Source organism: Cotesia glomerata, linkage group LG10, assembly GCF_020080835.1.
Source record: "Cotesia glomerata isolate CgM1 linkage group LG10, MPM_Cglom_v2.3, whole genome shotgun sequence".
NCBI classification, from domain to species: domain Eukaryota; kingdom Metazoa; phylum Arthropoda; class Insecta; order Hymenoptera; family Braconidae; genus Cotesia; species Cotesia glomerata.
The window spans coordinates 10,415,835-10,442,118 of record NC_058167.1 but is presented as its reverse complement, the minus strand read 5'-3'; the positions used below and the strand labels follow the sequence as shown (position 1 = coordinate 10,442,118).

The 26,284-nt window shown below is 28.7% G+C and overlaps 2 protein-coding genes across 3 annotated transcripts in view; one reads left to right on the top strand and one right to left on the bottom strand.

Annotated features, from left to right (window-relative positions):
* Window positions 1-26,284, bottom strand: part of LOC123272985 (stress-activated protein kinase JNK) — a 69,465-nt gene that overhangs the window by 32,704 nt on the left and 10,477 nt on the right. The window contains exons 1-2 of one of the 2 annotated variants that reach the window (XM_044740054.1): window positions 13,703-14,372; window positions 13,535-13,639 (exon numbers count right to left, since the gene is read on the bottom strand). The gene's annotated coding sequence lies outside the window, so the exon portion shown is untranslated. Of the gene's footprint in view, window positions 1-13,534; window positions 13,640-13,702; window positions 14,373-22,504; window positions 22,561-26,284 lie in introns of those variants that run through there. The other variant, XM_044740053.1, reaches the window with a different exon arrangement.
* Window positions 6,967-8,241, top strand: LOC123272998. The gene is made up of 2 exons (XM_044740083.1): window positions 6,967-7,108; window positions 7,745-8,241. The coding sequence occupies exons 1-2, from the start codon at window positions 7,094-7,096 to the stop codon at window positions 8,042-8,044; spliced, it is 315 nt and encodes a 104-aa protein (XP_044596018.1). The 5' UTR covers window positions 6,967-7,093; the 3' UTR covers window positions 8,045-8,241.

Below are 26,284 nucleotides of genomic sequence, written 5' to 3'. Positions count from 1 at the left end.
TATATCAAAATGCATGTGGGTACTCAAATGAAAGCTCTTGATGAGTGTAACATCAGGATGAGCTTATATCTTTAAAAACTATAATAGTCAAAAAAGTACAGTGCAATTTATCATAATTAAGAAACGACCTTGTGTCTTGTAAACTATTGATATTTTTAAAGATATAAGCTCACTCTGACATTACACTCATTGAGACTTTTCATTTGAGTACCCACATCATTTTTTCATATATTTATATATCTTATATTATATATATGTATATATGACAAATATATCAAAATGCATGTGGGTACTCAAATGAAAAGTCTTGATGAGTGTAATATCGGGGTGAGCTTATATCTTTAAAAATGTCAATAGTTCTCAAGATACAATGTTATTTCTTAATTATTGACATTTTCAAAGATATAAACTCATTTTGATGTTACACTCTTTGAGATCTTTCATTTAAGGTAGTTGTAGCGTGATAGGCATTTCAACAGAAAATTATGAAATTTTTTTTATTGAAAGATAAATATATTAATAATTCACTACCAAAATTTCAGATCAATTGACCGCACCGTTTTTGAGTAATTAATTTTTGAAATTGCATCTTTTACACGTAGCGGTATAAAGAGATGATAAAGTTAGTATGAAATCTTTGGCCCACTCGAGTGGTATGGAAGATTTCATACTAACTTTACCATCTCTCTATACCTCTACGTGTAAAAGATGCAATTTCGAAAATTAATTACTCAAAAACGGTGCGGTGAATTGATCTGAAATTTTGGTAGTGAATTATTAATATATTTATCTTTCAATAAAAAAAATTTCATAATTTTCTGTTGAAATGCCTATCACGCTACAACTACCTTAAGTACCCACATGGCATTTTTTATATATTTTATATATATGGTATTTATGAAATATATAAATATATGAAAAATTGATGTGGGTACTCAAATGAAAGCTCGTGATGATTGTAACACCGGGATGAGCTTATATCTTTAAAAACGTCAAAAGTTAAGAAAGTACAGTTTAATTTAACAAAAAAGTCATTATTTAATAAAGAAAAATTTTATTCATTTATAGTTTACAAGTCACGGCAGTCACATAGTGACTGCAAGATTGCTAGTATAAATTAATTTTCGAACAATTAGAAATTTTTTTTAGAAATATCTTTCAAAATTATTTTCTTGTTTCAGAAATTTTTCTCTTAAATCAACTTGTTTTTTTTCCACTGTAAAATAAAACTCTCACCACAAAAACATCTAGGACTTTTCCATATTTCAGCAATAATTCCCAAACTAAAAAAAAACCCCCCAACACTACAAGCCAGAAAAAAAAGGTAATACATTTATAATTTATAATATACATTTATAAGTAAATGCGAAAGTCTTGACATAAAGCTTTAGTATTCCACAGGAATATTTTATGGGCTGCCGACATTCATACCTTTATGCTGGATTTAGAATGATATACGTCGGCTATTCTCGAGTCTCGACGATTTCTGTTTAATTCGTTATTCGTAATCGCGAGTAGGAGATTAGGCTGCCGTTCAAAATAAACTTTGATGTGTGCTTAGGATGAAGGATTAATCCTAGATGGCCTGAATAAAAGTTCTTAAAATGAAAAGCAACTTTTGTGTATAGTTGTAAAAATAAAGCAACAACCCTAAGCCGAAATCGTGGCCAATATCCCTTTCCGTCACAGCTGGCATTAAACGCTCGGGCAAACGTCGATTGCAAATCGTTTGGGCGGGTTGTTCCCTTGCTAGGGAGTTAAGGAAGGCGGAGAGTTATCAATATAGGCAATCTCGAAGGTTCCTCGGTACAGTTCTCAATTCTCAGTTGCGAGTTCTCAGTACCCTGGCTAAAACTGTAATATCTATACATCCCGGTACGCGATAGTGGTAGTTTACCCTCTGAAACGCCTACGGGTATAAAATGCGTTTCGCAATATCAGGGTTACTGCCTCGAATAAAAGTCAACTTCCAAAGACTCCCTCGAGACCATAGATCATCACCTTTACTTCAACCACTAGATAAAATTCCTTCTCTTCTTCCCATTACGTCGAGGCTCATTTCTTATCTTGCGAGCCACCCGAACCAGGTATGGAATGATACAGTTCCAACGAACAGCTACTAACTACCATCATTTTACTTTTCATTCCTGAATTCCGACTTTTTATCAAAATTTAAAGCTTTAAATAATTTTTTTTTCTAAATTAAAAAAAAAAATTACTCAATAAAAAGTTTTGAATTTTTTTTTTTTAGTTCAAAAGCTCTAATGTAATTTTTTTTTTTGCAAAAATAGTTAATCTAACACAAACCACATTAAAAATTTTTCTTATCAAATTTTGAAGCTTCAAATAATTTTTTTTAAATTTAAAATAAAGTATTTAATAAAAAGTTTTGAATTTTTTTTTTTAATTTAAAAGCTCTAATGTTATTTTTTTTTTGCAAAAAAAAATTATTCTAAAATAAGCCACTCATCTAATAAAAATTAAAAATTTTTTATCAAATTTTAAAACTTGAAATATTTTTTTTTAAATTAAAAAAAAAATATTTGATAAAAAATTTTGAATTTTTTTTGTATTTAAAAGCTCTAATGTTATTTTTTTTTTTGCAAAAATAGTTCATCTAAAACAAGCCACTTATCTAGTAAAAATTAAAAATTTTTTATTATCAAATTTTGAAGCTTCAAATAATTTTTTTAAAATTTAAATTTAAAAAAAAATATTTAATAAAAAGTTAAAAATTTTTTTTAATTCAAAAGCTCTAATGTTTTTTTTTACAAAAGTAGTTAATCTAAAACAAACCACTCATCTAATAAAAATTAAAAATTTTTTTATCAAATTTTGAAGCTTCAAATAATTTTTATTTTTTAATTCAAAACATGAAATTTAATAAAAAGTTTAGAATTTTTTTTTTTTAAAAACTCTAATATTATTTTTTTTTTGCAAAAATAGTTAATCTAAAACAAGGCATTCATTTAATAATAATTAAAAATTTTCTTTTGTCAAATTAAAAAGCTCCAATGTTATTTTTTCTTCAAAACTAGTGAAACTAAGTAAAACTAATCAACTACAACGTATAACAGAACATTAACTTTTGATTATATAATACATCATTAGATTCAAAGTTTGTTTTGTATAAACCATAACACCAAGTTTCAATTATTGAAGTTTCACTTTAATACAGATTAATACCGACACGCGTTAATTAATAGAGAGTTATTACCAGGAATTGAAATAACTATAGCAATAGACGTACAATATCGAGATCATCTGAGTTCTGATTACCTTGCGGAGTGATAATCAAAGTTCAATCAACCCTCAGTTTCAAGTCAAATTTAACTCTATACCTATGTTAATTTTAGCTACTAAAAAATCTAAGGATCATCATAATCAATACTATTTCCAGAATTTTTTTTAAATTGTTAAATTATTAAAAAAAATTTAACCGTTCATGCAAAAAAAAACAAAAAAGAGTGAAGTAAATATTTTTCTTTTATCAAAAAATAAATTATATGTTTATTATCTTTATAATTATTTTAAAAAATATATCTTTATTATAACATTATATTTTTTTTCTACTCATTAGGAAATCTACTTCCATTTCGGCTGCTGAATAACCTTTTTTTTTTTAAAAAGATATATGGGTGATTCTCTGTAAGGATGTTTTTTGCTGTCCCAGGCATTTTTTTATTAGAAAAATTGTTATTTTGTTACTAAAAAAAATTTATTACGAAAGTAAAAAAACATTTCTATTTGGAGCATTGAAAACTAAAATGAAATAAATTTAGGTTTTTTTTTGCTATAAATTCGTAAACCACCGAAATGTCAGTCCCCTGGGCTGTCCCAGTCCCAAAATTAAAACTTTAAGATTAAATTTTTCTGCCCTCCGGCCGGAAAGTGGCAACTTTCTGGCCGCTGCGCTAAACAAAGTTGCCACATTCCGGCTACGTCGAGCAGAAAAATAGTATACATACCTTGGCCAGTAAAAAGTAAAGCCTCAGATCACATGTTTGTCAACCTCGGCTTCGCCTCGGCCAACAATTACATGTGATCTGAGACTTTTCTTATTTTACTGGCCTAGGTATGTAATGTACGCTCTTCCTGGCAGCAATTTACTCCAGGAAGAGCAACTTTTATGGCTTGCTCTAACGCATGCGCGCTAGGCATATTTTCTGGCTCGGCAGCACAGAACCTCGCTTTCTTTCGTATTTTCGTGGCGCGACTGGCCTATACAGCGAGTTTCAACTGTATATATAACAGTCACAGCATCGTCTGTATGTAACATGTCAGCGCATAAACTAACCAAAAAATGGCAAAAAAATAAAAATAATTTTTAATTAGATCATTGTTAATGAACTATTTAATAATAATACTGCACAAATAATTTATATAAAAAGTTTAAAAAATAAAACATAATAGTTTTGTGAATTTTATTTGCTTTTTTTTTATATTTTGATAGTTAGTAAAACAATGTTTATAAAACGATCCATGTACTCTACAAACTTGTAATAATTTAATTTCAATCTTTCTTAGCCGTCGATTACTAATTAAAAACTAATTTTTAATCAGCTTAAAAAAATAAATTCTGTAATTAGAATGAGTTTAAATATTTGTGACAAATCCTGTGCATGATATCACTCTTAATCAGAGCATTTGTTAGTAAAGTTTAAAATAACATTTTTTTTTTCAATTTATTAACTTTTATTTTTTTTTTTTTTATACCCGCCCCGACCAGCAAAGCCTCGGCTTTGCAAAAGTCGGGCGGCGCCCCCCTCACGCCCGGCAAAGCCTCGGCTTCGCCTCGGTTTTGCAAAACCCCTTCCACGGGGTTGCGTACTTTCGGCTGGAGAGCAAGAAAAATAGTATACAACCCATGACCAGAATGTTGGATACCCTGACGTATGGGATATGATGGCCGAGGCGTAGCCTCGGCCATCATATCCCATACGCCAGGAAATCCAACTTTCTGGCCTTGGGTTGTAATATACTATTTCTGCCCTCCAGGCGGAAAGTGGCAACTTTCGGCCCGCTGCGCTAAACGAAATTGCCGCTTTCCGCCTCTGTCGGACAGAAAAATAGTATACAAACCTATGGCAGGAAAATAATAAATATCTCAGACCACATATATGTCGACCTCGGCTTCGCCTCGGGCAACATATATGTGTTCTGAGACATTTCTCATTTTCTTGCCACAGGTGTGTAATATACTAATTAAGTTATTCGTCAATAATATATAATTTGGTCCGTAATGTTTATAAACTTAATTAGTTAACTAATAATCTTCTTCAATAAAAAGTACCGAAAGTTAATTTTCTGCCCTCCGGCCGGAAAGTGGCAACTTTCTGGCCGCTGCGCTAAAAAAAGTTGCCATATTCCGGCTACGTCGAGCAGAAAAATAGTATACACACCTTGGCCAGTAAAAAGTAAAGCCTCAGATCACATGTTTGTCAACCTCGGCTTCGCCTCGGCCAACAATTACATGTGATCTGAGACTTTTCTTATTTTACTGGCCTAGGTATGTAATATACTCTATTGTTTCATTAAATTCATTAAACCAAAGTTTGTCCCAGGCATTTTAAGATCAGTCCCCATCCAGAAGTTCAAAGCCAAAAAAGAATAATCTAGCGTGTTATTTTTCTTCAATATGGAATTTTAAGGTTTATAAGGATCTAACTAGCCTTAAGTTAATAACCATAGGGCTGTTAGCGCTTTATCGCCATTTTATTTAGTGTCAAAGCAACGTTTGTGCTGGAAATATGTGTCTGGGCCACTTCAAAACTCAGCCCCCTGGCAACTATTTTTATTTATAATTTATTTATAAAATTGGATCCATAAGTCTTAATATTATTCTAATTATGTAAACATTCATTGAGAACTTAAAAAGTTGAATGCATTGAAATAGTTTGCTTGATTTTTCTTAATTTGATAAAAAAATCAGTCCCCTGTCATGTTATATGGCAAAAGATACACAAATATCGAAAAAGCAAAAATTAATTCGGCTGTTTATTTATTATAATTAAGCTGATAGTTTTGTAGCCCTTGTTAATTTTTTTTTCTAATAAAATCAAAAATAATTTGGTCGGACAATTTTGTACAGATTTAAGATGTCCTTACAGAGAATCACCCATATCTTTATTATAAAATGAGGTTTTATATTAAAATTTGGTACTATTAAAAAATTCTTGAAATAAATTTTTGCATTTTTAATAATTTCTTGGTTTTATAAATTTACTTTGTACCATTTTTCATTAAATATTATAATAGCAATATTATTTTTAAAATTTATTTCCAAAATACCGTAATTATGCACTGATAAAAAAATTAATTTAACTCAAGAGCCAAAATCTTGAACTAAGAACACTATTTTGAAGAAAATGATTTTCTTGAATCAAGAGAATAAATTCTTGAGTCAAGAAAAATTTACTTAAATCAAGAATTTTGTAATTTTCGAAATAAAGTTTAAGTTTTTCTGAAATTTCATCTAAAAATTTTGATTAAAAGTTAAAAAATAAAACAAAATTATAAAATTGATAATAATAACCAACAAATACCAAAATCCCATTCAAAGATAGTTTTATCTTAGAGCGGACGTCAACTAGCAGCTAAATATTTAATTTTTTCGAGCACGAACAAGTCCAAGGCTCATTATGGGACGTGTTGGACACCCGATTACTCATGAATAGTAAAACACTTTCGTTAATAGTTGGCAGGCGTTCAAGGACTCTCGGAGGTTGCATAATTTATCCTTCGATTCTGGCGAGTATTATGGTACGTGTTGATATTCCTCCAGGTATTATGCGTGCAAGCATATATGTAATCGACATAAACCAACACATGGAGTATTAACACACACCACATGTACAATAGACATTGTTACGATGCAATTGCTGCCTCCAAACTAGATACCTTCAACCAGCGCGAGGGATCTTTGTTGTCTAATGTACTTGATATGTTAAGTCAAAGCACGTACTCAGCATGTCGATGCCTCGCCAAGACGCAAAGTGCTCGGTATATAAGCTCTCGGTGTCCAGCGACAGACATCAATCGACTCAAGTCAATCTCAGTCAATTAAACCTCACTAAACACACCAACAATCAACATGAAATTCTTCGTTGTAAGTACTTTCAATTTTACGCGCTTTTTAATTGTGTTTATTTAAAATTACACTTTTTTTTTGTTAAAAAAATTTTTTTTAAATTAATACAGATAATTTCAGTGAAAATAATTAAATTAATTTTATTTTATCGGATTAAATATTTAAGAAACTCATCAAGAAATTAATTTTTAATATTTACTTTTTTTTTAATCGAAAAAAATAATTAAAAAACGGCAATTAAAATTAATTTTAAAAAATAGCGCTAATTTTACTAATACGCAAAAATTTTTAAGATAAATTTAATATTTATTTATTTTTAATTAAGTAATTTAAAATTTTTAATTTTAAACTAAAAATTTTATTAGTAATTTTAAAATTATTAATACTTTTTTTTTCTGTTTTAATAATTTTTTAATGATTAAAAAATATTTTACAGTGATTTTTTTCAATCATACGAATAAATTAACTAAAGATCAATTAAAAAAAATGAAACGATAAATTTAAAGTTTAGTTCTAAAAAATTAGAGTGTGATAAGTAACGCAAAAAGCTTTCGGTTGGATAAAAGACGATAAAGCGTTGGTTGAAGTAATATAATAGGATAAAGTGAGTCGTAACACTCGATATTGATAGTAAAAGATAAATTGTAATTGCAGGCATCAATCCTCCTGATGGCCCTGATCGCCGTAGCGATGGGTAAGCCAACCGAAGTAGAATCCCTGGAGCCAGTTAAGACGGAATCGGCATCTCATCAAGAGGCAGTCCCGGTAGCGGAGGCAGTTCGCGATAAACGGGGCATCATATTGGGAGCGTACACCGCCCCGGTGGCTTACACCGCAGCTTACACAGCACCGGTGGCCTACACGTCGGCATACAGCTACCCCTATGCCTACTCCGCCTACTCAGCCTATCCCTATTACGCGGCTGCCTACAGTTCACCCTACTACTTGGCCTAGATTTTGACTTAAATCCACTGCACGGACTACTCTACTAGTGACTGCTCGTACACCCTCGAGACAACTCACTCTCGCTTCCTTATATTGCATTCCCATGGATTCATTATTGATTGTACAACTATTCATTTTATTATTATTGTTATGTCTATTTTTTGACGATAAATAAATATTAATAAAGTAGAGAATATATAAATATATTTTGGATTTATTATTTTACCCATATTATTATTATTATTATTATTATTATTATTATTATTATTAGCAACCTTACAGTCACTATGTGACTGCCGTGACTTGTGGACTATAAATAAATAAAATTTTCCTTTATTAAATAATTACTTTTGGTAAATTGCACTGTATTTTCTTAACTATTGACATTTTTAGAGATATAAGCTCATCCCGATGTTTCACTCATCAAGAGCTTTCATTTAAGTACCCACATGCATTTTGGTATATTTTTCATATATACATATATACAATATATATAAATATATGAAAAATTGATGTGGGTACTCAAATGAAAGGTCTCGATGAGTGTAACATCAGGATGGGTTTATATCTTTAAAAATGACAATAGTTCACAAGATACAAGGTTATTTCTTAATAACTGACATTTTTAAAGATATAAGCTCATCCTGATGTTACACTCATCAAGAGCTTTCATTTGAGTACCCACATGCATTTTGATATATTTTTCATATATACATATATATAATATATATAAATATATGAAAAAACGATGTGGGTACTTAAATGAAAGGTCTCGATGAGTGTAACATCAGGAGGTATGTATATCTTTAAAAATGACAAAAGTGCACAAGATACAAGGTTATTTCTTAATAACTGACATTTTTAAAGATATAAGCTCATCCTGATGTTACACTCATCAAGAGCTTTCATTTGAGTACCCACATGCATTTTGATATATTTTTCATATATACATATATATAATATATATAAATATATGAAAAAACGATGTGGGTACTTAAATGAAAGGTCTCGATGAGTGTAACATCAGGATGGGTTTATATCTTTAAAAATGACAATAGTTCACAAGATACAAGGTTATTTCTTAATAACTGACATTTTTAAAGATATAAGCTCATCCTGATGTTACACTCATCAAGAGCTTTCATTTGAGTACCCACATGCATTTTGATATATTTTTCATATATACATATATATAATATATATAAATATATGAAAAATTGATGTGGGTACTTAAATGAAAGGTCTCGATGAGTGTAATGACGGGGTGAGCTTATATCTTTAAAAATATCATTAGCTGACAAGATAGTAATGTCAGTTGATAATTATTGATAATTTTAAAGATTTAAGCTCATCCCGATGTTACACTCATCAAAAGCTTTCATTTGAGTACCCACATGCATTTTTGATATATTTTTCATATATATATATATATATATATATATATATATATATATATATATATATATATATATATATATATATATATATATATATATATATAAATATATGAAAAAACGATGTGGGTACTTAAATGAAAGGTCTTGATGAGTGTAACATCGGGATGAGCTTATATCTCTAAAAATGTCAATAGTTCACGAGATACTAGGTCATTTCTTAATTATGTATCTAGAGATAGTGCATTTTCGATTGCAGCCTAAAATACTTATCATAATAAATTGACTATCGGTAAGAATGATATGAAACTATGAAAAGGCACAACTCCATATCAAAATTTTTCCAACGATATCAAATTCAACCATAAAAACCTATTTTATCATATTAATACACTAGCCACAAAATTTTGCTTATTCTCTTAATAATATAGATTATTTTAAATATCAGTTTTATTTCAATTTTATTAATTTGACTGATGTTATTTATTAAAATATCAAATTTTTATGTATCAAATTTTCTTTTATTTTTATTTTTATAAAAGAAAAATATTTTTATTACGAAAAAAAAAAAAAATTTATCAATAAAAAAAATATAAAACATTCCTTTTATACTCAGTGAATATATATATGAAAAAACTGCTAAAAAAATATAGGACAGTCCAATTTGAAATAAACTCCTACAATTTTTAAAATACAATTATTATTATTTCTATTATTTTAAAACTATTCTGATGAAAATTACTGATATAAGAATATAATTTTTTGCTTTTAAATAAATTAAGTTAAAATATAAAAACTAATTATTCCTATCAATTTTAAGAGCTTTAATTTTATTTAAAAAATTTAAATTACTTTCTAAAACTTAAGGATTAAGTCATAAAATTACAATCTTTAGTTCATTATTATTATTTTTATTTTATAAATTATTATGAAAAAAATTTTTTTTTTCAATTCTTTAAGTAGAAACTTAATAAAAAAAATTGGTTAGCTATTTCTCGTAATTTATTACTCTTAACGAACATCTAATTTAATTTAATAATAAATAATACAAAGGAAATATATCCATCATATAAAAAGTATAATGAAGAATATAAAACAGAAAATGTAAAATGGGCGAAATGTAGTAATGATTTATGAGGTAAAAAGAGTGGTTGAGTTATGAAAAAATAAATGTATTCGACGTTAATATATTGCCGTTATTTTTCGTTCCGAGTTTGCCGAGAGCTATAGAAAGTAAAGCTAAGGCAAAGTATTAAGTATAAAGAGAATGAGAATGAAAGAAAAGCTAAAGCTCAAGTTAAAGCCAAAGCTAGGAAAGTAAAGTTTTTCAGCGGGTGCTTATCCAATCCAAGGAGCACGCCAGGTTAGGTGTACCTAACACTCGGTACTCTGTTCGGCCCTCCTCAGTGTTTGAACCATCACGTGACTCTCAGTGAGCCAGAGGGTGCCCTTGGAGGGTATAAAGAGCTGTACGCTAGTAAGGGTAGTAGTATAAAAGACGCGAGGGAATCCAAGGAGAAACGTGAGACGCGTCTCAGATCACCACTTGTCAATCTTTATTTCTTTTTATCTTTATTTCAGCTTTCAACTACTGAAAAAAGCTTCAATTTACACTTCAATTGATTTTACCTTTTTACTCTTATTTTAATTAATATTTTTTTTTCTTCTTGCAAGATCTAGCGTTCATTTCTTAAATTTTTAATTGGGGAACTTTGTGTGTTAAAGGCCGTAGAAGAATTTTGTAAAATTAAAATAATGTTAATGCTTTAAATTTGTGATGTAACTTGCTTTACAATGTTTATGAGTTGTATTTGTATTTATTGATTACGTGAGTTTAAAAGTATCGTTTATACTAGTATGATTCTATTTATAGACTGATGGAGTAATAATAACATTACGAAACGTTGGAAATAACAATTGTGATTGTAATTTTATCACTAAATTCTTAGAAAGTAATTTAGATACTTGCAATGAGAAATTCATTTTGGAGTAAGTTTAATTTAATATTAAGTTTAAGTTTTGACAATAATTGAATTAAAATACTAATAATAATAATAATAATAATTTATATTATTTTAAGATCGGCGATTTTACTTATTAAAGAGCATTTATTATTTTTAAGCCACACGGAAAAAAAGAACTCGAAAAATTACAGTATACACAGTAAAAAATTTTCGTCAAATTTAACACAAAAATTTGTGTTGATGACTTTTTTTACACAATCTGTGTTGAATCAACACTCTATTGTGTTGAATCAACATACTAAAATGTTAAATTTTACACAAACATTTTTACACTTTACACAATGACGAAAAATTTTTTACTGTGTATAATGCAACGTGGCGCTTCGTGATGAAAACTGGAAAAATTACAGTTTCAGATTGCAATTATCACAGATTTTATAAGAATTACATTGTAAAATGTAGGGGAAGGACGGGCAAAACGGATATGTTAATTTGAAAATGAAATAACAAATATATATTACAATCATATCCATTCTTAACTTTGGCTAATAATTTTTTGGGTAATTGAAGTTTATAATTAAAGTAAAATAAAAATAATAACAAAGAAATTCTTCTTCGAAATTAAAAAAAAAAAAAGTCAACATTATCCGTTTTGCCCTACCAGGGCGGGCAAAATGAATACTCAGGTCGCGTAAAACGAATACTGATTGGAAAATACATTTCAATCAAAACAATCGTCGCAAAAATATCAACCGCGTCCTGAATATGAAGAAAAAAAATCAAATCTGCATCGTCCTTAACAACATTAAACTAAGTACTGTATACTTACGATTTAAAATTTTTTTTTTTTCCTAAATTTCAATATTTATAAAAAAAATTCCCACAAGTATGCAAAACCAATGCTTTATCGATAACGGTAAGTGTAGTTACATAATAGATTGATAGATTGCTGTCTAAAATGTTTCTATCGACCGACCAGCGATTTAAAACGATTATTCATTTTACCCGCCCTCTCCGTCTTGCCCGTCCGTCCCCTAATATTTACATTAAAAGCTCTGAATATTAAATTAACAAATTGAATTTAGAAAAATGTTATTTCAAACTGTAATTTTTCTAGTTTTGATTACGACGGGACCGATTTTACATTTTATACTGTAATTTTTCGAGTTTTCTTATTTCCGTGCAAATGACCCGATAAGAATTATTTTTTGGGTTACCGAAAAAAGTTTCACGGAGTAAAAAATAATATCTTTCCATAAACCCAACTAAAAGTGTCTTAAAAAATTTTTTAATTATTATATATTCATCCGAAGATAGTATGAGTGTTCATACTGACAATATTGTGGAGAAAATAGGTAATAAAAATAAAAATTGAATAATCTTTAAGTGGATCGGGTGATTTGGCTTAAAAATAATAAATGCTCTTTAATAAATAATAATAATAATAATAATAATAATAACAATAATAATTTGTCAAATCACTGATAATTGATTGTATAAAAAATGAAACGTATTAATATTTTTTCTATTTCACGGATTTTCGCGGTTTACCGCAGATTGATATTTTTTTTATGATAAAAATAATCTTCGATAGAAATATGAAAAAAAAGAAAAAATTGAAAATTTTATATCATAAAAATGAATTTATTCAAATCAATTAAATTAAAATAAAATTCAGATCTGTCTCACATAAAATAATAATAATAAATTGTCAACATTCTACAAAAGTTGATTAAATGTAACTGATTGCTTAACTCAAAAAAAAAGTTCACAATAATATTTACGGCAACTAACGAACCAAAAAAAAAAAACAATTAAAGATAAAAAAAAATTTCTATTTAATTCTCCATAAAAAACACTTGAATTTTGTAAATACTTAAAAATCAATAGAATAAAGTTTAAAATTCGGATGAAATATTAAAAATAGAAAACTTCTAAAGCATTAATTGTAGGAAATTAAATTTCTCACAAAAAAGGTTTTCATGAATTTTACCCTATCTTGCACCCTTAAATGAATAATAAATAATAAAATCACTTGTTCATGAAATATAAATATAAAGTACATATTGTCCAAAAACGAATCAATCATTAGACAATAATTAATTATAAAATCCACTTTGGTTTAAGAAGTAGTTTAGTACCTTGTATTAATAAGTGAATCAGTGGTAATGGACAGCGTGCCGGACCACACCTCGACTCTTGCTCCTAGTAATTCAGAATCAAAATATTCCTGCTGTTATTTTCAGCTGGAAGTAAAAAAATCACTCACTTGAACTAAAAAAACGCTAGATATATCTATATAGCTCTACCTGTATCTATATCTGGATTTTAATATTCACTAAGTCATACTGTTTTCACTCGGCGATGAATATAGATGAAAAAGTACTCAGTGTAAAATCATTAATGATAAAATAATGTAAGCGGCGAGATATATTTACAGTTCTATACAGTAAGATTTTTTAATTTAACATTCAAGCTTGATGGGTTTTCATTTCCTTTACACGGTTTTTATTTCAGTACATCGAGCAGGAAAAAATCCACGAGGGGTGAAATGACAACAACAATAACAACAGTCTACCGGCAACGTGTGTCTGTGCTGTTAAGTACAGGCGTACGTGATTTATCTCTGGAAGTTTAGGATAGCCAATGCACGTCATCCAGATGAAAAGATAAATATATAAAAGCTTGAGAACATTATCGATATCCGATAGTCCAGCTCATACACATACACATGCTCGCTCCGAGACTTCTTGTTGACAATAGACTTCTTGTTCTGAAAGACACTTTACTTGGTTCACTATTATAACAACAATAATAATAACAATATTCAATTGAATTAAATTATCAACAATGATGATGAAAATAGTAATTAGAAAATTAAATCAAGCCAAGTTAGTTGTTAACTCAATGAAGAAGTGAGCTTGCGGAAGATAACTTGTGTGAGCGCAAATAAGGGCGAGTATGGATGTATTAGATGTGGCGCGTGTCAAAAGCACCGCGCGACTGTCCGCCGGTATTGCTAAATTGGACAAGCCGGGTTGCGTTTGCGCATCTATTCACCGGCTTTTCTGCTTCTGCTTTATTCTTATTCCTCTATTTTAGCTTTTTTTATTCTTCCTTCTTGTTCGTACTCTTGCCTCCTTTTCTTCATTCTATTTTTCCCTTGATTCAGCTCCTCTTGACATCCAGGAAAATTAAATTAATTAAAAAAGAATAAAAGCATGAAATCCAGCCGCACTGACCTAACATCTTGAATTAAGTCTAAAAAATATTCAAACTAACAAGTTAGTCGACTTTTATAATGACACTTGACGTTAAACAATATAAATTTTAAAACTATAATAGTCATAGTAACTGAAGAAATTTCAAGTTGAATTATGATTATTATAATTTTTTTTTAATGCAAAAAATATTGAAATTTTTTTGTACTTTTATAATAATTGTATTTTAGATATTGAAAATTTATTTTAATTTGTAAGGAAACTTAAATTAATCCAATTTTTGGTTTTATTTAAAAACATATATATACATTTTATTAAAAATTTATTATTTTTATTAATTTGAATTTTTATTATAGTAAAAAATTTTTTCTATTATAAAAATATATACAAAAAAAATTTTTGTTATGAAAAAAAATAACAGTAATCTATATTATCTTATAGAGAATAAGCAAAATTTTATGGCTAGTGTATTTATATGATAAAATGGGCTTTTATGGTTAAATTTGGTATCGTTGGAAAAGTCTTGACCTGGAGTTGTGCCTTTTCAAGGTTTCGTATCATCCACACCAATAGTCAATTTATGATGATAAGTATTTAGGCTGCATTCGAAAATGCTCTACTTCTAGATACATAATTAAGAAATGACTTTATATCTTGTGAACTATTGACATTTTTAAAGATATAAGCTCATCCCAATGATACACTCATCAAGACCTTTCATTTAAGTACCCACATCAATTTTTCATATATTTATATATATTATATATATGTATATATGAAAAATATATCAAAATGCATGTGGGTACTCAAATGAAAGCTCTTGATGAGTATAACATCAGGATGAGCTTATATCTTTAAAATTGTCAATAATTATCAGCTGACATTACTATCTTGTCAGCTAATGATATTTTCAAAGATATAAGCTCAATTTGACATTACACTCATCGAGACCTTTCATTTGAGTACCCACATCAATTTTTCATATATTTATATATATTATATATATGTATATATGAAAAACATATCAAAATGCATGTGGGTACTCAAATGAAAGCTCTTGATGAGTATAACATCAGGATGAGCTTATATCTTTAAAATTGTCAATAATTATCAGCTGACATTACTATCTTGTCAGCTAATGATATTTTCAAAGATATAAGCTCAATTTGACATTACACTCATCGAGACCTTTTATTTGAGTACCCACATCAATTTTTCATATATTTATATATATTATATATATGTATATATGAAAAAATATATCAAAATGCATGTGGGTACTCAAATGAAAGCTTTTGATGAGTGTAACATCGGAATGAGCTTATATCTTGAAAAACATCAATAGTTAAAAAAGTACAGTGCAATTTAATAAATAAAAAGTCATTATTTAATAAAGTAAAATTTTTTTTATTTATAGTTCACAAGTCACAGAAGTCACATAGTGACTGCAAGGTTGCTAGTGATAATTATTATTATTATCATTATTTTGACTTGAAATATTAACATCATTATCATAAATTTTGTATAAAAAAAAAAAAATTTAATAATAATAAAAACTAAAGTATAAAATATAATAAATTGAAAGCTGAACGACTACGCGAATTATTGAGCGCTCGGATTATTCTATTTTTAAAGTTACAACACGTTCCGTTGAATAATTTCGTTCTCTTTCTCGCTTCCACCTACACACATACACACACACACACACACACACTGCTATCCTTCGTATTATCATGACTATAATTTCTCTCATTTCAATTTAGAGCTCCAGCCAATATTCGTTGCACCGGTGAGCTTGCGGTCGGTTTAAGTCCTCAAAGCCTGCCTTCCAGGGTAAATTTTTTCTCTCTCCTCCATCTCCCTCGTCCTCTTCCTTTCAGTTTTCAGTTGAAATTCATCTCCTCATCGAAATGATCTCCACCGCAACGGTATTAATCTCACGCCTCTTAATCCCGATGAAAGAAAAATTTATCATAGTCACCGTTAATTTAATTAAGGTTCATTAAGATGATAAAAATGTTTCTGAAGACCCCTCGAGTTTTCAGAAATACAAAAACATGTTCCACACACATATACATTAATATATAATATATATAACTAAACAGATAGTACTTACTTTTTATCTGAATTTAAAGACAAAAGCTCAAAGCCTATGCTTCATTCGTCCTTTATATCTTTCCACCTGTTTCTTTTCGCACACATGCTCAGAATACTTCATCCTCATCCTCATACATTTCACCAACAATACAGATAAGTAAATTAAATTTTTTACTGAACTTTATTCTATTTTACTTGTTTCCTTTCTTTCTTCTGTTTTTCCGCCGTATGATTACCAGACGAAAATCGATCGTTCCCAATGCAAAAATACAAGGGTTGCGATATATGTAGCCCCAAGTACATCCATAATTCCTAAAATAACTCTGCTTTGAAGTTACAAGAGTTCTCCCTCCTTTAAGTTCTTCTGGCAGCCTCCAAGAGGCAGAGGGTGGCAGTAACAACACGTCGTCCAGCAAAGAAAACAACTCTCAGGTTAAATTTAACTGCTTTTTTACACTCAGCTATCACGTAAAAACTCTGTTTACGGTAAATAAATAACTTCGGGGTATAAAAGTTATCTGTTGCAATGTTTTATCATTTAATAAATATTTCCGATATAAAAAAAAGTACATAAAACTTTACTATAAGTATAGCTTTAAATTAAAATTCAAAACTCTTAAAAAAATTTTTTTTCTTTATTATTTAATACTAAATAAATTTTTTCATTACTTAGTGTGTTTATTTAAGAAAAAAAAAAAAAAAAAAAATTGAAGTGACTCTGTTGAGATTCGAACCCAGAACCTTGCGCAATAAATCTAACTATTTTTCGTCTGGGCCCATAACCTTTTTTTTTTTTTTAAAGAAGTTTTATTGAATTAACCAGTACAATATTGAGAATTACAGATGTCAAATAAACTTAAAAAAACATCACATATATTTTTTACATTAGTAAAAATTTTAGTTACTAGGTATTATTGATACTCGCGTAACTTTTAATTAACTGTATTTTATAGCTTTTTTAATTATCACTTAATTATCTATTAATTATTGTAATTTAATTTTACATTAACTATAATTTGTATGAAGCAAGACGGAAAAAATGGAAAAAATTAGGTTTTTAAAACCGTCATTTAAGGGCCCATAACCTTTTTACTGAGGTCAATTAACTTGAAATTTATATAATAGGCCATTTAAAATGTGTACTTTAAGAAAATTTAATATTTTTATCAATTAAATTTGGGATAAATGAAAAAAAGTTTGGAAAATCCAAAAGTGCACGTCTCATAACGCTCATTCATTTAAAAAAAAAAAAAATTAATTGTGCAATTGATTAAAAAAAAAAATTATAATTAAGTAATTTCTTACAAAGTATTTTTTATTTTTTTTTTTTTAATTTCGGCGCCCTTTTTTCTTGTCATATGCGCACGTAGTCTAAAAAAATCTAGCTTGATCAAGTGGCGCCATAGTTTTCACGTGACAAATAAGAAAAGTTTGTTTGGCTTTGTACGTCCACGTAAAATTTTTTTCAAAACGTTTTTTTTTTTTTTTCAAAATTGCAACATGAAATGATTTTAGAAAGTAAAAGATGGTTTAATTTAAATGTTTTTTCGGTGTCCATCTACTTATATCATTGTATAAGTGTAATATGGTTGTGATAGAGGCAATTAAAGATCACAAAATTGCTTGACCTTCACGAGTCGAGTATAAAGCACAACCTCACGCGCTTCGCGCTATGAGGCGTGCAAAAAAATGATGTTTGATAGTAAATAAACTTTTAATAATTTTTAATTTGACTGTACCTTCAGTAAAAAATAAAATGAATAGATTTATTGGATAATAGCGACATTTTTAGCTTTTTTTTTTTGTGTCAACAGAGTATAATAGACATCGGATAACGTGTGCCGTAGATAATTGAAATATAAAGTAGATTTAACGGGTCATCGACTTATCGTCTGGTATCTAGAAGCATTTGGTTCTACTGTGCCTTCCAGACTTTGTTCCATTAATTAATAAACACGGTGGCAGCAAGTATGAAAGTTCCCTCTTCAAAGGCTGGCTTGTCCGTCCAGCAGCCGGGAATTGGGAGCCGCAACGTACACAACAACCCCTAAATTCTCTCACCAATTTTGAACTAATAATCACCAAAGCACAGCCTGAGGGACGCCAGTTTTGTATCCACGTGGAATACATAATGAGTTGTACTCTTTGGGATGCGAATCGTACCGAGAAGTACAGAGTAGAAGGGTGAAGATAAATAAATAAAGAAGAAGAGTGATAAAGAGGCTTTAAAAGCGCAAGGATAAAACAACAACAAACTGTTTTCGAAAGAGATGAAATAATATAATGACAATAAAAAAAAAAAAAAAAAATCATAAGTAAACTAACACAACCGAGGGACAAAATGATGTCGAGCGAGTAAGAGGGTGAAGAATAGAGGGCGAACATAGCGAGGTCTATGTACAGACTCTCTCTCTTTCTCTCTATACTACTTTGTGTGTACTATTCTATTCAGAGTACTCGTTGGAAAGAGAAAGAGAAAGAGAGTGAATGTTACGAATGTGATCGATAAAGCAAGATGGCGGAGGGGGACACGATGCCGCAGCGTACCGCAACCCGAACAACTACGAATCAAATTATTTCATTCTCTGTTTATGCTATTACGATTACAATAACAATTATTCGGATAATTACTGGAATTATCAACGCGATGGTCATCGTTATGGTGATTGTCATCATCATCAGGATGAAAGGATTTGCTCCGCTGGCGTTTATTACTTTCAGAGGGCAGAAAGTTTGTGAACCCGAAATGCACGCTTGAACTCTTGTCATGAAAATGGAATAAAAATTGGTATTAAAAACTTGCTTATATTCAGAAACTGTTGCGTGAAAACAAGTTTAAGTTTTACGATCAAGCTTAAAGAAAAAAAGCTTAATATTATAATATATTGATGATACAGAAGGTAAGAAGTTAGAATATTCATCATACTACAGGTTTTTTATATTTTCAAATAATTTTTTTATTCCCGCTTTTTTTACATATAAAACGCCATTTTTGTGTATAGTTCTAGAATTTACTGTAAAAACAAGCATTTACATTTGAAATCCGTTTTTCTGTATTATATCGTTAACTGTTTATAGTATAATATCAAGATAATGAGATCAATTTTAATGTTCACAGGCGAGTAGAGCTTCGCGCTCAATTCAAGCGAAATTGCGGTATGAATGGGATAGATAATTTAAAGTTCAATGATCAAGCTTTTTCATCCAATATTATAGTATATAAATAAAATTTCTGTTAATAATTTATATGCTGAATATTTTTAAACTTCAATGTTTTTTGTTTAAGAAATTTGTTTTTTTAACTTAAAAAACGCCATTTTCATCTATAGTTTCGAAATGTACAATAAAAACAAATATTTTTTTGTGAAATCAAAATATTTTTTATCATATTGTTCTACAGTTTGTACTATAAAAATAATAAGATCGATTTTAATCTTCTCAGACAAGTTTACACTCAATTGAAGCCAAACTACGGTATGAATTGGATCAAAATAGCTTTAAGTTCAATGATTAAGCTTTTTCACTAAATATTCAAGCATAATGATAAAATATTTGTTAAAAAATTAAAGGATCATACGACACGATAATGTCTCGAGCCAGTAGTGCATATCTTCAAGACCTTTCAATATTTTCTATTCAAAATTCCCGCTCTTTTAACTTAAAAACGCCATTTTTATGTATAGTTATGTTACAAGTTCTTCTACTGCAATTTTTTGGATTCTCGGGGAAGCATAATCAAATTTAATCTAAAATTCTATTGCAGGTTCATGAAATTCTCCTAATTAAAAAAAAATTTTCTAAAAAACGCTCTTCTGCTCGATAGAATAATTAATTAATAAATAATTATCTATTTTCTAGCAGAGCGTCTGTTATTAAAATTTTTATTAAAGTCAGAAAAATTAATAAGTCTTACATTAATAAATCATACCAAAGTAGTAGCTTTCAAAGAAGAGAAAAAAATGGGAACTTCAATGAAAAAAAAATCAACTTGAATCAAAAGAAAAATTAATGAACCAAGATAATAATTTTTTAATTAAGTAAAACTTATGAACAATAAAAAATTAAAATTTTGCTTAATTAAATAATGACTTTTGTTAAATTGCACTGTACTTTCTTAAACATTGACGTTTTTAAAGATATAAGCTCATCCCGATGTTACAATCATCAAAAGCTTTCATTTCAGTACCCACATTCATTTTTGATATATTTTTCATATATACATTTATATATAATATATATAAATATATGAAAAATTGATGTGAGTACTCAAATGAAAGGTCTTGATGAGTGTAACATCGAGATGAGCTTATGTCATTAAAATTGTCAATATTTCACTAGATATTTGTTGAAATGCCCTGTATTTTCATCAATGTTGACGTTTTCAAAGATATAAGCTCATCCCGATGTTACACTCATCAAGAGCTTTCATTTGAGTACCCACATGCTTTTTTGATATATTTTTCATATATACATATATATAATATATATAAATATATGAAAAATTGATGTGGGTACTCAAATAAAAGGTCTTGATGAGTGTAACATCGAGATGAGCTTATATCTCTAAAAATGTCAATAGTTCACGAGATACTAGGTCATTTCTTAATTATGTAACTAGAGATAGATCATTTTCGATTGCAGCCTAAATACTTATCATAATAAATTGTCTATCGGTGAGAATAATATGAAACCTTGAAAAGGCACAAATTCAAGTCAAGACCTTTGCAATGCCACTAAATTTCACTAAAAAAACCAATTTTATCATTTGACTATCCTGGAAACAAAATTTTTCTTATTCTCTTAATAATATAGATTGATTTAAACCAAGAAAAATATCTTAGTTTAAGAATTTTTCTGCTCAAATCAAGAAGATGAAATTCTTCAAAAGTATTTACTTTATTCAAGTTAATTTTTTTTTCTGTGTACTATTAAAAAAATAAAATTTTATATATTAACTGTTTTAAAACATGTAAAAAAGGATTTATACTTATAATTTTTTTTTAATAGCGAGCTTATCGCATCGCTGAACAATAAATTTATTCATTACACAAATAATGAGATCGATTTTAATATTTTCAGACGAGTGAATCTTAGCGCTTAAGTCAAGCAAAAGAACAGTATGAATGGGATAAGATTGCAGGATCCCGGATGAGGAAAGCATGAGTTAAGCTGAAAACTGTAAGAAGAGCAATGCTCTCTATTATTATCTCTGATAATAAAAGATACTTTTAAATTCGCTTGGTCGGGTGGTGCGCGATAATGGATAATGGCATAGAAGATGTAAATTACGACGAGAAACAAGACTTGATAGGTGTCGCGCGAAGGTCACAGCCCGAAAATCCATAACTACCCTTCTGTTTCTCTCAAGAGACATATATATATTCAGTACGTAGGTACAGATGTGTATACACCAGAGAAAACGGGTAGGTGCAGATATATATATAACAGAGGCAGTATAGAGATCCTACACAGAGTTCAGAGCGAGAAAGAAAAGCAAAGCTGAGCCCTCTTTTGAATCGCGCTTGCGTGTTTTACGACAGTGGAGTTCCGAATCTGGAATAACGCGAAACGTAAGAGGAAGCATAACATAACCCACTGTCAAAGTTAGATCCTGGGCTGTCCTTTCCTTCCTATTTATCAATTCCATAACTTCCTTTTAATTATTGAAATCCAGATGGGTCATTAAAAATTCCATTCATCGCAACCCCGTCTCCACAAATGAACCTTGTAAATTATCGGTACACAAAGGTTAAGCCGAAGTCGGAAGGATTAATAAATGGTATTTGTTCTTACCTGATTAGATCATGTCTTCTGACCGCAGGATGCTCTTCGATGCCGAACAATGTTTCCTGGAACAAACAAAACCGCCGGTTAGATTATAATGCTGTTTAATATTCGGATATTTACTTAGTTTATATTGAAATAAATTTATGCATCAATTAAGGTTTTTTTTTATGGTATTTGAAAATTGAAAATAAAAATTTTTATCATAATCTGAGCTTTTGATATTAATATTAAAAAATCCTTAATAAATTTTTCAATGTTCCAGTTAATAAATTTTTTTTTATTTTTCAATTTCTATAACTTTAGAACGGTCGAAAAAATTGATTTAAAAGAAAATTTCACGCTCTATAAAAAAGGTAATAAGCGAAAATTTCCTACAATTAACCATTCTTAAGATATCGGTGCTTAAATATAATACTCATAAAGAATTTGAAAAAATTTGAAAAATCCAAAAGTGCATGCCTCATAATCTCATTTTTCACAATAAAATTGAGTAAAAATAAAATATAAAAAGCAAAATAAAATTATTTGTATCACAAAAGTTGTGTTTTAAAAGTTTTTACAAAGATTTTTTTATAGTAAAAAATATCTCTAATTTGCACTCATATTTTTTCTCTTATTCTAACAATGTTTTGATTTACTATTTCTACTTTGTACTGTAGTTTTAATAAAAAACAGAAAACTCTGCTATGGTTTAGTGGCGCCATAATTCTAAGACGAGGAAAAAAATACTGTAATAAAATGTATAGATAGATATAAAAATAAATCCACAGTCACATATTAGTTTTTTATAAATAATAATTTAACGACAGTGAATTGAACGCTCATATTAATTGAGAAAGTCCGTCGTGTGTTACTTTAGGTAATAAAAAAAAAATTATTCCGGTACGATCATTTTTTCGACCAATTTCCCTGCCACATACACCAATCCATAAATAGACACACGGACGTCCAGAAAAAATTATTTTTAATGTTATTATTTACTATGTTAAACAAAATAATTGTTATTGAAATATATTTTATGTGCCTGACAAATTATTTGACTTGATATTAGTACACTCAGATTAACCTATAAGTGCGATATAAATAAAAAGAGATCAATTTCAGTTTCGAGAAAACTGCTTTTTTTTAAATGACGAGAGCAGAGCACTACCTCAACGCTTCGCTTATGAGACGTGCAATTATCAGATGTCTCAAAATTTCAGTATCATATACTTATGACACTGAAATTAGATATTTAATTTTTTTGAAAAATAAACTAGTTATAGAAAATTTTTTTTTTTTTAAATTGCATTTATAATTTTTTAGAACTTTTAAAGCTAGAATTATTTTTAAATAAATTTTTTTTTTATAAAAATGTATTTGTTAAAATAAAATTATAAATGTAATTTTTTCAAAGTCGGTGAGTAGAGAGTAGAGCACTACCTCAACGCTTCGCTTATAAGGCATGCAAAAGTGTAAATTTCTCTAATAAAAAAAAAATTTTTTTTATTACAAAAATTGATATTTAAAATTTTTTTTTTTTGTCAAAAAAAACATATTAATTTTAATTAATTGTCTTTAATAATTCATAATTTTTTTTTATCAATAATTAAATTCAAAATTTGAGCAAATTTTATCAATATTTTTAAGAATTACTCAATTTATTTTTCGTCATTAAAAATTATCGTAATTAAATTTATGTTTACAATTTTTCTTCCTCAAAGTTTATAAAAATTTTTTCAACTATAAAAAAATCAATAGATTCAAATTTTTATTTTACTAAAATTTTATTAAGATTGAAATGTAAGACTATTGTTTTAAATAATAAACTCAATAAATTATTTGTCATAAAATAAATTTTTATTAATTATAAATAACTAAAGAATAAAATTTTAAATTATTTCTCCAATTTTTATAATAAAATTAAATTTTCTAAGAGAAGAATACCACGCCGTCTACTGGAGATTTTTATCAATACTCTAAGAAGTACTAGTAGACAAATAATGAGCAAAATTAGTTCATATAAGAAAAATATCTTTTAAAAAATGAATTACATGCAATTAATTCTATAAATACTAAAATTTTGTCCTTTTGGGGGTATTTATTTCGACAGAATTTATGTAGGTGAGCTAATGAATAAGCTGTAGACAGTTATAGACACATCGGAAGATCTCTAGAGACGACATGAACCTAGTGGATGACAAGAACTAATTGCGTCGACGTTCAATACGCCATTGAGACATTCTGGACATGTCTCTCTTCGTCGTTAATGCACTTGGGCTAATTTAATTCCAAGTTACACCTCCCCGGGTCCGTCAAATACTTTTTTGCCTAATGCCTAATACATCACACCGTAATTAGGCCAAGCCTAAAAGTTAAGAATGCAACATTGTTAGTTTGTTTGTTTGTGCGTTTATTGTACTTATTGTTAGCTTCTTTTTCCTTTTTTAGACGAAGCTTTGTTCAATGTGAAAAATATAATAATTCGCTGTTCATATTCTCGACATTGTAGGAAGTTTAAATAGAAAAGAGGTCTGATGTACCAAGAATAACCCTCTCTTAGGACATGTAATGGCACGGGAGAAAAAGAGCTTTGTCTAACTCTAAAGGTCTTCTCCTCGTTGAGAAACAGACTGCTACTGCGACAGCTACCACGGTTGTTGAGAGTAATTACAGGGTCGTTAGCATCTCCAGGGCAATGTACAAGGTCTCTATATTTTATACACGGAGAGAATTTTATGTTAACAGTAACCATCCCTATTTTGTAGCTTCTACTATCCAGGATGGTTATTAACTTTTACAAAGTTAAGATGATAAATGCAACTATCCGGCGATTTTAATTAGTACAATCAGTATATATTAATTCCCACAATTATGATGATACGGTTTATCATCTAGATGGTAACTTTTATCATCGGAAATAGTTAAAATCATCATGATTGGAATCATAAAAAAAAATAAACAGGAAGTATAAAAAACTAAATTTTTTCGATTTTAGAGTCAGAATATAATAACATTTTAATGTTTGACATAGGAGTGAGTATTGAAAAAAGTATATCTATATTATTAAGAGAATAACAAAAATTTTGTCTCCAGGATAGTCATATGATAAAATCGTTTTCTTTTGTGAAATTTAGTGTCATTGCAAAAGCTTTGACTTGAATTTACGCCTTTTCAAGGTTTCATATCATTCTCATCAATAGTCAATTTATCATGATAAGTATTTAGGCTGCATTCGAAAATGCTCCATTTCTAGACACATAATTAAGAAATGACCTTTTATCTTGTTAACTATTGACATTTTTAAAGATATAAGCTCATCCCGACATTACACTCATCGAGACCTTTCATTTGAGTACCCACATCAATTTTTCATATATTTTATATATATATGTATATATGAAAAATATATCAAAATGCATGTGGGTACTCAAATGAAAGCTCTTGGTGAGTGTAACATCAGGATGAGCTTATATATTAAAAAATGTCAATAATTAAGAACTGACATTGCTATCTTGTCAACTATTGACATTTTTAAAGATATAAGCTCACTCCGACATTACACTCATCGAGAACTTTCATTTGAGTACCCACATCAAGTTTTCATATATTTCATATTTATATATATATATATATATATTATATGTATACATAAAAAATATATCAAAAATGCATGTGGGTACTCAAATGAAAGCTCTTGATGAGTGTGACATCAGGATGAGCTTACATCTTTAAAAATATCAATAATTTAGAAATGACCTTGTATCTTGTAAACTATTGACATTTTTAAAGATATAAATTCACCCA